Below are 16,227 nucleotides of genomic sequence, written 5' to 3'. Positions count from 1 at the left end.
ATGAGACCTATGGGTGCCCCCCCCATTGCCCTTAATGGGACCTATGGGTGCCCCCCCCATTGCCAATAATGGGACTTATGGGTGCCCCCCCCCCATTGCCCTTAATGGGACCTATGGGTGCCCCCCCCCCCCATTGCCAATAATGGGACTTATGGGTGCCCCCCCCCATTGCCAATAATGGGACCTATGGGTGCTCCCCCCCCCATTGCCAATAATGGGACTTATGGGTGCCCCCCCCTCATTGCCCTTAATGGGACCTATGGGTGCCCCCCCCCCCCCCGCCAATAATGGGACCTATGGGTGCCCCCCACCTGCCCCATTGCCCTTAATGGGACCTATGGGTGCCCCCCCCTATTGCCAATAATGGGAACTATGGGTGCCGCCCCCCCCCCCCCCCATGTATTGCTATGGGTGGGGGGCACCCAAAGGTGCTGGTCCCATAGGGAGAGAGGCCCCCCCCACCCATTGCCCTTAATGGGACCTATGGGTGCCCCCCCCCCCCCCCATTGGAGGGACCCTGCATTGGAGTGGTTTTTGGGGTAAAAAAAGGAGGTTTTGGGGTGAAAAGAGGGGTTTTGGGTCACAAAGGGGGTTTTGGAGTAAAAAAGACAGGGTTTGGGGTAAAAAAGGGGGTTTTGGGGTTGAAAAAGGGGTTTTTAGGGTAAAAAAGGGGGTTTTGGGGTGAAAAGAGGGTTATTTGGGGAAAAAAGGGGTTTTGGGGTGAAAAGAGGGGTTTTAGGTCAAAAAGGGGGTTTTGGAGTAAAAAAGACAGGGTTTGGGGTAAAAAAGGGGGTTTTGGGGTTGAAAAAGGGGTTTTTAGGGTAAAAAAGGGGGTTTTGGGGTGAAAAGAGGGTTATTTGGGGAAAAAAGGGGTTTTGGGGTTGAAAAAGGGGTTTTTAGGGTAAAAGGGGTTTTGGGGTTGAAAAAGGGGGTTTTGGGGAGAAAAAGGATTTTGGGGTGAAAAAGGTGGATTTGGGGTAAAAAGGGGGTTTTGGGTGAAAAAGGGAGTTTTGGGGTGAAAAAGGGGTTTTTAGGGTAAAAAGCAGGGGTTTTGGCTCAGAAAGGGTTCTTTGGGGTAAAAAAAGGCAGTTTTGGGGTAAAAAGGGGTTTGGGGTAAAAGGTTTTGAGGTGAAAAAGGTGGATTTGGGGTAAAAAGGGTTTTGGGGTGAAAAAGGGGGTTTTTGGGTAAAAAGGATTTTGGGGTGAAAGTGGTGTTTTGGGGGTAAAAGGGGTTTTGGGTCAAAAAAGGTTTTTTGGGGTGAAAAGCGGGAGTTTTGGGGTAAAAGGTTTTGAGGTACAAAGTGAATTTTGGGGTGAAAAAGGGGGTTTTTGGGTAAAGTTTTGGGGTGAAAAAGGGTGTTTTGGGGTAAAGTTTTTTGGGGGTCAAAAAGGGGGGTTTGGGGTGAAAAAAGGTTAAAAAGAGGGTTTTTTTGGGGTGAAAAAGGGGGTTTTGGGGTAAAAAAGGGGGATTTGGGGTAAAGAGAAGGGCTTTGGGGTGAAGGAGGGATTTTGGGGTGAAAAAGGGTGGTTTTGGGTGCGGAAGGGCCCCATTTCCTGCCCCTCCCCCCCCCCCATGGGTGTTTTTAGCTTTTCCAGCCCCAAAAACGCAGAAATTGAGCCCAAAAAAAGGAGAAATTAAATAAGGTTTTATTGGGGGGGGGGGGAAGGGTATTTTGGGGTGAAAAAGGGAGATTTTGGGTGCGCACAGGGTGGGTTTGGGGTACAAGTGGGGGGTTGGGTGGAAAAACGGTGGGTTTGGGGTGAAAAAGGGCGTTTTTGGAGTACAAAAGCGTTTTGGGGTGAAAAAGGTGGATTTTGGGTGCGCATGGGGGGGTGGGGGTACAAAAGCGTTTTGGGGTGAAAAAGGGGGGTTTTGGGGGTACAAAAGGGTCTCTGGGTTGGGTTTTGGGGCCAAAGCGGTGGTTTTGGGGTGAAAAAGGCTGATTTTGGGGTCTCTTTGGGCTGGTTTTGCCCAATTTTGGGCAATTTTGGGCTGGTTTTGCCCAGTTTTGGGCAATTTTGGGCAGCTTTTGCCTGTTTCTGGTCTGGTTTGGGGCAATTTCAGGCAGTTTTGGGTCCGTTTGGGCTCCGTTTTGGGTCCGTTTCAGGCGGTTTTGGCTCCGTTTTGGGTCCATTTCAGGTGGTTTCGGGTCCGTTTTGGGTCCATTTCAGGAGGTTTTGGGTCCATTTTGGGTCCATTTCAGGCGTTTTTGGCTCCGTTTTGGGTCCGTTTCAGGTGGTTTTGGGTCCGTTTTGGGTCCGTTTCAGGAGGTTTTGGGTCCGTTTTGGGTCCATTTCAGGCGGTTTTGGCTCCGTTTTGGGTCCATTTCAGGCGGTTTTGGGTCCGTTTTGGGTCCGTTTCAGGCGGTTTCGGGTCCATTTTGGGTCCATTTCAGGCGGTTTTGGCTCCGTTTTGGGTCCGTTTCAGGCAGTTTTGGGTCTGTTTTGGGTCCGTTTGGGCTCCGTTTTGGGTCCGTTTCAGGCGTTTTTGGCTCCGTTTTGGGTCCATTTCAGGAGGTTTTGGGTCCATTTTGGGTCCATTTCAGGCGGTTTTGGCTCCGTTTTGGGTCCGTTTCAGGCAGTTTTGGGTCTGTTTTGGGTCCGTTTGGGCTCCGTTTTGGGTCCGTTTCAGGCGTTTTTGGCTCCGTTTTGGGTCCATTTCAGGAGGTTTTGGGTCCATTTTGGGTCCATTTCAGGAGGTTTTGGGTCCATTTTGGGTCCATTTCAGGCGGTTTTGGGTCCGTTTTGGGTCCGTTTCAGGCGGTTTCGGCTCCATTTTGGGTCCGTTTCAGGCGGTTTACGGCTCCATTTTGGGTCCATTTCAGGCGGTTTTGGGTCCGTTTCAGCTGCACTTGCAGGCCCGCACCACCATGTCCGAGAGCTGCTCCACGCGCGCCTTGCGCCCCACATAATAAACGATGGGGAGCGGCTCCAGGCTCTGGGGCACGCAGCAGGGGGCGGCCGAGCCCCCCGGGTTGTGCTGCGTGTACAGGGCCAGCACCTGCGGCGGGACCCACACTTATGGGGCTGGACCCACACATATGGGACCAGACCCACGGCAATGTGGCAGAGCCACAGCAATGGGGCTGGAGACACATCTATGGGGCTGGAGCCACACTTATAGGGCCAGACCCACACATACGGGGCTGGAGCCACATCTATGGGGCTGGACCCACACATATGGGGCTGGAGCCACATCTATGGGGCTGGACCCAGAGCAATGGGGCAAGACCCACACTTATGGGGCAGGACCCACAGCAATGGGGCAGACCCACACTTGTGGGGCCAGACCTACATCTATAGGGCAGACCCACATCTGTCGGATCGGACCCACACTTATGGGTCCCACCCCCCATCCATGGCTCCAGCCCCACACTTTTGGGTCCAGCCCCACACTTAGGGCTCCCAGCCCCTCTCTATAGGTTCCACCACACCCTTATGGGTTGTGCCCCACACTTATGGGTCCAGCCCCATATCTATGAGTCCAGCCCCACAAGCCTCCCACCCCATCCTTATGGGTCCCGCCCCACATCCATGGCTCCCACCCCACATCTAGGGGTTTGGATCCACAACTACGGGACCAACCTCGCATCTATGGGTCCAGCCCCACACTTATGGGTCCCACCTCCCCTCCATGGCTCCCAGCCCCACACTTCTGGGCCTCAGCCCCACATCTATAGATCCCACCCCTCACTTATGGGTCCTGCCCCACATGTATGGGTCTCAGCCCCACATCTATAGATCCCACCCCCCGCTTACGGGTCTCAGCCCCACATCTATAGCTCCCACCCCCCACTTATGGCTCCCAGCCCCATATTTATGGCTCCCACCCCACACGTATGGGTCTCAGCCCCACATCTATAGATCCCACCCCTCACTTATGGGTCCTGCCCCACATGTATGGGTCTCAGCCCCACATCTATAGATCCCACCCCCCGCTTACGGGTCTCAGCCCCAAATCTATAGCTCCCACCCCCCACTTACGGCTCCCACCCCACACGTATGGGTCTCAGCCCCACATCTATAGATCCCACCCCTCACTTATGGGTCCTGCCCCACATGTATGGGTCTCAGCCCCACATCTATAGCTCCCACCCCCCGCTTACAGGTCTCAGCCCCACATCTATAGCTCCCACCCCCACTTACGGCTCCCACCCCACACGTATGGGTCTCAGCCCCACATCTATAGATCCCACCCCTCACTTATGGGTCCTGCCCCACATGTATGGGTCTCAGCCCCACATCTATAGCTCCCACCCCCCGCTTACAGGTCTCAGCCCCACATCTATAGCTCCCACCCCCCACTTATGGCTCCCAGCCCCACATCCATGGCCCCCACCCGCCACTTATGGGTCCCAGCCCCACACTTATGGGTCCGGGCGCACCTTGGAGTACTGCGTGTCGGCGCTCCAGAGGTAGGGGCAGCCCCCCCCACAGAAGTTGGCCATGTAGCCGGGGGGCTCGTGGATCCAGCGCCAGTGCAGGTCCCGTCGGAAGTCGATGTAGAGCGGGCGCAGGCAACAGCTCTGCTCCTCCGGGCTGCAGTGGGGCAGGGAATGGGGGGGGATGAATGGGAGTCAATGGGGGGATGAATGGGAGTCAATGGGGGATGAATGGGGGGAATGGGAATCAATGGGGGGGAATGAATGGGAATCAATGGGGAGATGAATGGGAATCAATGGGGAGATGAATGGGAATCAATGGGGAGATGAATGGGAATCAATGGGGGAATGAATGGGAATCAATGGGGAGATGAATGGGAATCAATGGGGGAATGAATGGGAATCAATGGGGAGATGAATGGGAATCAATGGGGGAATGAATGGGAATCAAGGGGGGGATGAATGGGGGGAATTGGGGACTGAATGGGGAGGAATGGGAATCAATGGGGGGAATGAATGGGAATCAATGGGGGGATGAATGGGGGGAATGGGGGGAATGAATGGGGGGATGAATGGGAATCAATGGGGATGAATGGGAATCAATGGGGGGATGAATGGGAATCAATGGGGGGATGAATGGGGGTGAATGGGAATCAATGGGGGGATGAATGGGAATCAATGGGGGGATGAATGGGGGAATGGGGGGGAATGAATGGGGGTGAATGGGAATCAATGGGGGGATGAATGGGAATCAATGGGGGAATGAATGGGAATGAATGGGGGAATGAATGGGAATCAATGGGATGAATGGGGGTGAATGGGAATCAAGGGGGATGAATGGGGGTGAATGGGAATCAATGGAGGGATGAATGGGGGTGAATGGGAATCAATGGGGGGATGAATGGGAATCAATGGGGGAATGAATGGGGGTGAATGGGAATCAATGGGGGTGAATGAAGGGGGTGAATGGGAATCAGTGGGGGGATGAATGGGGGTGAATGGGAATCAATGGGGGGATGAATGGGAATCAAAGGGGAATGAATGGGGGTAAATGGGGGTGAATGAATGGGTGTAAAGGGGGGTGAATGGGGGATTGAATGGGGATGAATGGGAGTCAATGAGGGTCAATGGGGGTGAATGGGGGGTGAATTGTGTCAGTTTGGGTCCATTTTGGGTCAGTTTAGGTCCATTTTGGGTCTGTTTGTGTCCATTTTGGTCCATTTTGTGTCCATTTTGGGTCAGTTTAGGTCAATTTTGGGTCCGTTTGGGTCCATTTTGGGTCTGTTTAGGTCGGTTTAGGTCCGTTTTGGGTCAGTTTAGGTTAATTTTGGGTCCGTTTGGGTCCGTTTTGGGTCGGTTTCGGTCAATTTTGGGTCCGTTTGGCTCAGTTTAGTTCAATTTTGGGTCCATTTCTGTCAATTTTGGGTCCATTTGGGTCAGTTTCGGTCAATTTTGGGTCCGTTTGGCTCAGTTTAGTTCAATTTTGGGTCCATTTGTGTCAATTTTGGTCCATTTGGGTCCGTTTTGGGTCAGTTTCGGTCAATTTTGGGTCCGTTTGGGTCCGTTTTGGGTCAGTTTCGGTCAATTTTGGGTCCGTTTGTGTCAATTTTGGGTCCGTTTGTGTCAATTTTGGGTCAGTTTAGGTCAATTTTGGGTCTGTTTGGGTCCATTTTGGGTCTGTTTGGGTCGGTTTAGGTCCATTTTGGGTCAGTTTAGGTTAATTTTGGGTCCATTTGGGTCCGTTTTGGGTCAGTTTCGGTCAATTTTGGGTCCGTTTGGCTCAGTTTAGTTCAATTTTGGGTCCATTTGTGTCAATTTTGGGTCCATTTGGGTCGTTTTGGGTCAGTTTCGGTCAATTTTGGGTCCGTTTGTGTCAATTTTGGGTCCTTTTGTGTCAATTTTGGGTCCTTTTGGGTCAATTTTGGGTCCTTTTGGGTCCTTTTTGGGTCCGTTTGTGTCAATTTTGGGTCCATTTGTGTCAATTTTGGGTCCATTTGTGTCAATTTTGGGTCCATTTGGGTCCGTTTTGGGTCCGTTTGTGTCAATTTTGGGTCCATTTGGGTCCGTTTTGGGTCAGTTTCGGTCAATTTTGGGTCCGTTTGTGTCAATTTTGGGTCCATTTGGGTCCGTTTTGGGTCCATTTGTGTCAATTTTGTGTCCATTTTGGGTCCGTTTGTGTCAATTTTGGGTCCATTTTGGGTCCGTTTGTGTCAATTTTGGGTCCATTTTGGGTCCGTTTGTGTCAATTTTGGGTCCATTTTGGGTCCATTTGTGTCAATTTTGGGTCCATTTTGTGTCCGTTTGGGCCGGTCCCACTGACCCGAAGCAGAAGGGGGGGTCGATGCCGCGGCGGCGCCGGGCGCTGCGCAGGTCGTTGCCGCGCTCCTCGGGCAGTACCATCGCCAGCACGTAGGGGGCGCGCTGGTGCTTGCGCGCGATGCCCTGCATGTCCCCGCGCTGCTGCTCGAACCCTGCGAAATCACCCAAAATCATCCGGATTTATCCCAAAATCACCCGGATTTAACCCAAAATCACCCGGATTTAACCCAAAATCATCCGGATTTATCCCAAAATCACCCGGATTTATCCCAAAATCACCCGGATTTAACCCAAAATCACCCGGATTTAACCCAAAATCATCCGGATTTAACCCAAAATCACCCGGATTTATCCCAAAATCACCCGGATTTATCCCAAAATCACCCGGATTTAACCCAAAATCGCCCGGATTTATCCCAAAATCACCCGGATTTAACCCAAAATCACCCGGATTTAACCCAAAATCATCCGGATTTAACCGAAACCGCCCGGATTTATCCCAAAATCACCCGGATTTAACCCAAAATCACCCGGATTTATCCCAAAATCATCCGGATTTATCCCAAAATCACCCGGATTTAACCAAAATCACCCGGATTTAACCCAAAATCACCCGGATTTAACCCAAAATCACCCGGATTTAACCCAAAATCATCCGGATTTCACCAAAATCACCCGGATTTAACCCAAAATCGCCCGGATTTATCCCAAAATCACCCGGATTTAACCCAAAATCACCCGGATTTAACCCGAAATCACCCAGATTTAACCAAAATCACCCGGATTTAACCCAAAATCACCCGGATTTAACCCAAAATCACCCGGATTTAACCGAAACCGCCCGGATTTAACCCAAAATCACCCGGATTTAACCCAAAATCACCCGGATTTAACCGAAACCACCCGGATTTAACCCAAAATCACCCGGATTTATCCCAAAATCACCCGGATTTAACCCAAAATCACCCGGATTTAACCCAAAATCACCCGGATTTATCCCAAAATCACCCGGATTTAACCCAAAATCGCCCGGATTTATCCCAAAACCACCCGGATTTATCCCAAAATCACCCGGATTTAACCCAAAATTGCCCGGATTTAACCCAAAATCACCCAGATTTAACCAAAATCACCCGGATTTAACCCGAAATCACCCGGATTTAACCCAAAATCACCCAGATTTAACCAAAATCACCCGGATTTATCCCAAAATCACCCGGATTTAACCCAAAATTGCCCGGATTTAATCAACCCAAAATCATCCAGATTTATCCCAAAATCACCCGGATTTAACCCAAAATCGCCCGGATTCAACCCAAAATCGCCCGGATTTAACCCAAAATCATCCAGATTTATCCCAAAATCACCCGGATTTAACCCAAAATCACCCGGATTTAACCCGAAATCACCCAGATTTAACCAAAATCACCCGGATTTAACCCAAAATCACCCGGATTTAACCCAAAATCACCCGGATTTAACCGAAACCGCCCGGATTTAACCCAAAATCACCCGGATTTAACCCAAAATCACCCGGATTTAACCCAAAATCACCCGGATTTAACCCAAAATCACCCGGATTTAACCGAAACCACCCGGATTTAACCCAAAATCACCCGGATTTATCCCAAAATCACCCGGATTTAACCCAAAATCACCCAGATTTAACCCAAAACACCCCCGTCCCCCAGTGGTACCTTCGAAGGTGAAGCGCATGGCGGGGGGCGGGCCCGGCTCGTCGCAGGGGCAATGGACGCTCAGTTTGAACGTGCCTATGGGGTCTATGGGGAGGGAGGGGTCAACAGTGATGGGGGGGGCATTGGGTGCCCATTGGGTCCCTTTGGGTGCCCACTGGGTGCTATTGGGATGCCCATTGGGTGCCCATTAAGGTGCCCATTGGGATGATCATTGGGTGCCATTGAGATGATCAAATGGGGTGCCCATTGGGTGCCATTGGGATGATCATTGGGTGCCATTGAGATGATCAAATGGGGTGCCCATTGGGTGCCATTGGGATGATCATTGGGTGCCCATTGGGATGATCATTGGGTGTGCATTGGGTTGACCACTGGGTGCCCATTGGGTTGATCATTGGGTGCCCATTAAGGTGCCCGTTGGGATGATCATTGGGTGCGCATTGGGTTGACCATTGAGTGCCCATGGGGTGCCATTGGGTTGACCATTGGGATGATCATTGGTTGCCCATTGGATTGACCATTGAGTGCCCATTGGGATGATCATTGGGTGCCATTGGGGCAACTCTGGGCTGACCGCTAAAGGCACCACTGGGACCCCACTGGGATACCCATTGGGTGCCCATTGAAGTGCCCACTGAGGTGGCCATTGGGTGCCCATTGGGATGCTCATTGGGTGCCCATTGAGATGCTCATTGGGTAAGCATTGGGTGCCCACTGAGGTCCCCATTGAAGTCCCCATTGAGGTGCCCATTGAGGCACCCATTGGGACCCCACTGAGGTACCCATGGAGGTGCCCATTGAGGTCCCCATTGGGGTCCCCATTGGGTGCCCATTGAGGTCCCCATTGGGTGCCCCATTGAGCTGCCCATTGGGACCCCATTGAGATGCCCATTACCATGCCCATTGGGTTGACCATTGACGTCCCCATTGAAGTCCCCATTGGGTGCCCATTGAGATCCCCACTGAGGTCCCCATTGGCACCCCATTACCCGTACCCCCCCCCCCCCCAGCCCCCCATACATCACCATTGCCCCCCAGCCACTGCTGCACGGCCTCGGTGACGTCGAACCAGACCCACTCCTCGTCGGGGGCCGCCCGCACCCAGCGGCCCTGCAGGTACCGCCAGGAGGCGTTGCCAAAGCCCTGGGGGGACAGGGGACCCCCCCTGGTTACAACGGGGACCCCAAAACCACATCGGGGGACCCCAAAACCCAACCAGGGACCCCAAAACCCAACCAGGGACCCCAAAACCCAACCAGGGACCCCAAAAATGCATCTGGGACCCCAAACCCCATGAAGGGACCCCAAAACCCAACCGGGGACACCAAAACGCAACCAGGGACCCCAAAACCCAACCAGGGGCGCCAAAACCACATCTGGGGACCCCAAAACTGCATCCAGGGACCCCAAAACCCATCCTGGTACCCCAAAACCACATCCATTGCCCATAGAAGGGGGGTTCCCATACCCAGGACTGTTCCATTGCCCATAGAAGGGGGGTTCCCATACCCAGGACTGTTCCATTGCCCATAGAAGGGGGGTTCCCATCCCCAGGACTGTTCCATTGCCCATAGAGTGGGGGGTTCCCATCCCCAGGACTGTTCCATTGCCCATAGAGGGGGGGGTCCCATTCCCAGGACTGTTCCATTGCCCATAGAGGGGGGGGGGTCCCATTCCCAGGACTGTTCCATTGCCCATAGAGGGGGGGTTCCCATCCCCAGGACTGTTCCATTGCCCATAGAGGGGGGGTTCCCATACCCAGGACTGTTCCATTGCTCATAGAGGGGGGGTTCCCATCCCCAGGACTGTTCCATTGCCCATAGAGGGGGGGTTCCCATCCCCAGGACTGTTCCATTGCCCATAGAGGGGGGTTCCCATACCCAGGACTGTTCCATTGCCCATAGAGGGGGGTTCCCATCCCCAGGACTGTTCCATTGCCCATAGAGGGGGGTTCCCATACCCAGGACTGTTCCATTGCCCATAGAGGGGGGGTTCCCATCCCCAGGACTGTTCCATTGCCCATAGAGGGGGGTTTCCCATACCCAGGACTGTTCCATTGCCCATAGAGGGGGGGTTCCCATCCCCAGGACTGTTCCATTGCCCATAGAGGGGGGGCTTCCCATACCCAGGACTGTTCCATTGCCCATAGAGGGGAGGTTCCCATCCCCAGGACTGTTCCATTGCCCATAGAGGGGGGTTCCCATACCCAGGACTGTTCCATTGCCCATAGAGGGGGGGGTTCCCATACCCAGGACTGTTCCATTGACCATAATGGGGGGGTTCCCATACCCAGGACTGTTCCATTGCCCATAGAGGGGGGGTTCCCATCCCCAGAACTGTTCCATTGACCATAATGGGGGGGTTCCCATACCCAGGACTGTTCCATTGCCCATAGAGGGGGGGGTTCCCATACCCAGGACTGTTCCATTGCCCATAGAGGGGGGGGACTGTTCCATTGCCCATAGAGGGGGGGTTCCCATCCCCAGGACTGTTCCATTGCCCATAGAGGGGGGGTTCCCATCCCCAGGACTGTTCCATTGCTCATAGAGGGGGGGTTCCCATCCCCAGGACTGTTCCATTGCCCATAGAGGGGGGTTCCCATCCCCAGGACTGTTCCATTGCCCATAGAGGGGGGGTTCCCACCCCCAGGACTGTTCCATTGACCATAATGGGGGGGTTCCCATCCCCAGGACTGTTCCATTGCCCATAGAGGGGGGGGTTCCCATACCCAGGACTGTTCCATTGCCCATAGAGGGGGGGGGTACCTGATAGAGCTCCAGGCGCTGTTGGTCGCCGCCCTCGGGCGCCCTCTGGCGGAGCATGCGCAGTTCGGCGCGGTGCAGCAGCGCCCCCCGGCCCAGCTCTTCGCGCACGCGCGAGGCGTTGAAGCGCAGCAGGAGGGGGCGGCCGGGGGGGGCGGAGCCTGCGGGGGGGGGGGGAAGACTTGGGACCCATAGGGACCCCATTGGGACCCATAGGGACACATAGAGACCCATTGGGACCCATAGGGACACATAGAGACCCCACTGGGACCCATAGAGACCCCATAGGGACCCATAGGGACACACAGAGACCCATTGGGACCCATAGAGACCCCATTGGGACCCATAGAGACCCCATAGGGACCCATAGAGACACACAGAGACCCCATAGAGACCCATAAGGACCCATAGGGAACCAGAGAGACCCATAGAGGCACACAGACACCCATAGAGACCTACAGAGACCCCATAGAGACCCATAGAGTCAAACAGACACCCACAGAGACCCCATACAGACCCATAGAAACCCTATAGGGACTTATAGAGATCCCACAGAGTCCCATAGAGACACACAAGGACCCCATAGGGATTCATAGGGACCCCATAGGGACACAGAGACCCCATAGAGACACATAGAGACCCATAGAGACCCCACAGAGACACATAGTGACCTCATAGAGACCCCACAGAGACCTATAGGGACCCATCGATACCACAGAGACCCACAGAAACCATAGGGATCCACAGAGACCCATAGAGACCTACAGGGACCATAGGTACCCATAGAAACCATAGGGCCCCACAGAAATCCATTAACAACCCCATAGGGACCCATAAGGACCGATAGCAACCCATAGGGACTCCTAGGGACCCATAGAAACCTATAGCTACCCATAGGGATCCACAGACACCAGAAAGACCCATAGAGACCCATAAGGACTCATAGGGACCCACAGCGCCCCATAGCACCCCCTCTGTGCCCCCCTGCAGCCCCAGGAAGGGCCCCCGGAGCCGGGAATTACTCAGCAAACCTCAACATCCGGATGTGTGGGGAAAGGAGGAACATGGGGGGCGGAGGGGAGGCACCCAATGGGGGAGGGGAAGGGGCCCGGGATGTGCCCCCCCCACATTGAGCACCCCTAAACCCCATTGAGCACCCATAACCCACCCCCTCCCCCCCCCAAGCAGTGCTGCCATGGGTGCTGCAACCCATAGGGGTGTCCATAGGGGTGCCCCATAGGGACACTCATTGGGGTGCCCATAGGGATGCCCCATAGGGACACCCATTGGGGTGCCCATAGGGATGCTCATAGGGACACCCATTGGGGTGCCCATAGGGATGCTCATAGGGACACCCATTGGGGTGTCCATAAGGGTGCCCATAGGGATACCCCATAGGGATGCCCCATTGGGGTGCCCATAGGGATGCTCATAGGGACACCCATTGGGGTGTCCATAAGGGTGCCCATAGGGATACCCCATAGGGATGCCCCATTGGGGTGCCCATAGGACGCCCCATTGGGGTGCCCATAGGGGTGCCTACAGCGATGCCCATAGAGACACCCATAGGAACACCCATTGAGGTGCCCATTGGGGTGCCCATAAGTGGTACCCATAGTGAAGCTCACTGGATGCCTATAGGGATGCCCATAGGGACACCCATAGTGGTACCCATAGGATACCCACAGGGACACCCATTGTGGTACCCATAGGACGCCCATAGGGGCACCCATTGGATGTCCATTGGGATGCCCATAGGGACACCCATAGTGGTACCCATAGGATGCCCATTGGGACACCCATTGCAACACCCATAGGATGCCTATTGGGATGCCCACAGGGACATCCATTGTGGTACCCATAGGATGCCCATAGGGACACCCATTGTGATACCCATAGGGACACCCATTGGAACACTCATAGGATGTCCATAGGGACACCCATTGTGGTTCCCATAGGATGCCCATTGGGATGCCCACAGGGACACCCATAGGATGCCCATTGGGACACCCATTGTGGTACCCATAGGATGCCCATAGGGACACCCATTGTGGTACCCATAGGGACACCCATTGGAACACCCATAGGATGCCCATTGGGATGCTCATAGGGACACCCATAGGATGCCCATTGGGACACCCATTGTGGTACCCATAGGATGCCCATAGGGACACCCATTGTGGTACCCATAGGGACACCCATTGGAACACCCATAGGATGCCCATTGGGATGCTCATAGGGACACCCATAGGATGCCCATTGGAACACCTATAGGATGCCCATAGGGATGCCCACAAGATGCCCATAGGGACACCCATTGTGGTACCCACAAAATGCCATAGGGACACTCATTAGAACACCCATAGGATGCCCACAGGGACACCCATTGGAACACCCATAGGATGCCCATTGGGACACCCATTGGAACACCCATAGGATGCCTATAGGGACACCCACTGTGGTACCCATAGGGACACCCATTGGAACACCCATAGGATGCCCATAGGGACACCCATAGGGACACCCATTGGAACACCCATAGGATGCCCATAGGGACACCCATAGGATGTGGTACCCATAGGGACACCCATTGGAACACCCATAGGATGCCCATAGGGACACCCATAGGATGCCTATAGGGACACCCATAGGAAGCCCATTGGAACACCCATCGGATGCCCATAGGGACGCCCACAAGATGCCCATAGGGACACCCATTGTGGTACCCATAGGATGCCCATACGGATGCCCACTGGGACACCCATTGGAACACCCATTGGATGCCCATAGGGACACCCATGGGGACCCCCCCCATACCGATGCCGCTCTCACCGTCTCCCGGGGGCTCCATAGGGAAGCGATGCAGCTCCTTGGCGTAGTAGTCCTCCGGGCCGGCAGGGGGCGCCCACCTCTCCCTCTGCTGCTGCTGCAGCAGCTCCCACGTGCTGTTGTAGAGCGCGCGGACGTCATCAGGCAGCGACGGCTCCGACGGGGGGGGGTGGTGGGGGGAGGGAGGAGGGGGGAGGGGAGGGGGGGGGAGGGGCGCTCATGCGCAGTTTGCTCAGGATCTGGCCCCGCACGGCCTCGATTCGCTTCCGGCGCGCGGCCTCCAGGTCCAGCGAGCGGCACGTGGAGAGCGCGCGCGCCGCGCCCAGCGCCAGCGCCAGCACCAGCGCCAGCTCCATCCCCGAGCGCCTCCGAACGGGTCCGAGCGGGTCCGAACGGTTCCGAGGGGGTCCGAACGGTCCCGAGCGCCTCCGAACGGGTCCGAGCGGTTCCGAAGGGGTCCGAGCGGTTCCGAAGGGGTCCGAGGGGGTCCGAACGGTTCTGAACGGTCCCGAGCGCCTCCGAAGGGGTCCGAAGAGTCCCGAGCGCCTCAGAACGGGTCCGAAAGGTTCCGAGCGCCTCCGAACGGTTCCGAACGGTTCTGAACGGTCCCGAGCGCCTCCGAAGGGGTCCGAAGGGTTCCGAGCGGTTCCGAACGGTTCTGAACGGTCCCGAGCGCCTCCGAAGGGGTCCGAAGGGTTCCGAGCGGGTCCCGAAAGAGTCCGAGCGGTTCTGAGCGGCTTTGAACGGTTCTGAACGGTCCCGAGCGCCTCTGAAGGGTTCCGAACGGATCCGAGCGGTTTCCGAACGGGTCCGAGCGGTTCCGAACGGTTCCAAGCGGCTCTCAACGGTTCCGAGCGGGTCCGAGCGGCTTTGAACGGTTCTGAACGGTCCCGAGCGGCTTCCGAGCGTTTCTGAACGGGTCCGAGCGGCTTCGGAACGGGTCCGAGCGGCTTTCGAACGGTTCTGAACGATCCCGAGCGCTTCCGAGCTGTTTTGAGCGGTTCCGAACGGGTCCGAACGCCTCCGAGCGGTCCTAAACGCTCCCAAATGGATCCAAACGCTTCCGAAGCGGATCCAAGCGGTAACGAACGGGTCCACACGCTTCCAAGCGGCTCCGAAGGGTTTTAAACGCTCTCAAACGGATCCAAACGCTTCTAAACGGTCCCAAAGCGGATCCAAGCGGCTCCGAACACTCCCAACCGGATCCAAACGCTTCTAAACGGTCCCAAATAGATCCAAACGCTTCTAAACGGTCCCAAAGCGGATCCAGACGCTTATAAACGCTCCCCAATGGATCCAAACGTTTGCAAACAGTCCCGAACACTTCCAAACACCTCCCGAACAGTTCCAAACGGTCCCAAATGCTCCCAAACGCTTGCAAGCGGTCCCAAATGGTTTCAAACGGTCCCAAACGGTTTCAAACGGTCCCAAATGGTTTCAAACGGTCCCAAACGGTCCCAAATGGTTTCAAACGGTCTCAAACGCTTCTAAACGGTTCCAAGCTGTCCCAAACGCTCCCCTCTTCCCCCCCCCCCCCCTTTCCCCCTATCTGAAGCGTTCGCAGCGTTGGGAGCCGCCACCGCCGCCCCTCCCCCGCGCTCAGTTCCCGTTTCGCTAGCATGTAACTGAACGAAGTACATGAGCCTAAATACTTGGGAGTGCTGCCAGTAAAAATGTTACTCTCAGCTTTTAATCATACTTTTGTGAATGTCAGGAGTTTTTAAAGCTTGTATTAGGTGCCTACAATGACATTTAGGTACCAAAGTCTCCTTCATAAAGCTAGTCCTTATTACTTAGATTTGTTCAGTGTGTGTCCATTTTTCATCTCCCCTACATATGGTATTACCTTTTATACCCCTTACCCATCGCTTTTAATTTAATCTTCTGCTGCGTGCCTTTTACCACCAGATATTCTGTTGCTTCAGAAGCTGACACATTACTGAATTTATCTCCACACACACTCTTGCAGGGAGAGAACTCCTTTACACAAACCAAAGCTCAGAAAGATTTGGGCCAAAGCTATCCACTTGTTTAAATTCCCATTCCAGCTAACTAAATTGATACCTATAGAGATGTCCAAAGCAGGACATCCATAAACTTCCTTTCGTCAGTCGTAGTGCAAAACAGATTACTGGACACTGAATTAGCAAATGAAGAACACGCAGCGAGTAACCACTTTTGTAAACTGTGGTTTATGTGACTTGCCCAACATCACATAGGAATTTTGTGGCAGGGCAG

General features: G+C 54.5%; 1 protein-coding gene across 1 annotated transcript; it reads right to left on the bottom strand.

Annotated features, from left to right (window-relative positions):
* Positions 1–2,839: 2,839 nt before the first annotated feature.
* On the bottom strand, positions 2,840–15,049 carry LOC130601917 (transforming growth factor beta-1 proprotein-like; the record flags this gene model as incomplete). Its single annotated transcript, XM_057414329.1, has 8 exons — positions 2,840–3,001; positions 4,386–4,539; positions 6,703–6,853; positions 8,399–8,482; positions 9,424–9,541; positions 11,164–11,321; positions 13,978–14,143; positions 14,241–15,049. Coding segments are annotated over 8 exons (1,799 nt in total), but the record flags the coding sequence as incomplete, so codon positions are not given.
* Between the last annotated feature and the right edge of the window lie 1,178 nt (positions 15,050–16,227).

This window comes from Pezoporus wallicus, unplaced genomic scaffold, assembly GCF_028554395.1.
Source record: "Pezoporus wallicus isolate ANWC-B61680 ecotype Strahan unplaced genomic scaffold, APGP_CSIRO_Pwel_v1 contig_14197, whole genome shotgun sequence".
Classification (NCBI taxonomy): Eukaryota; Metazoa; Chordata; class Aves; order Psittaciformes; family Psittacidae; genus Pezoporus; species Pezoporus wallicus.
This window is presented reverse-complemented; position numbering and strand designations above follow the sequence as displayed.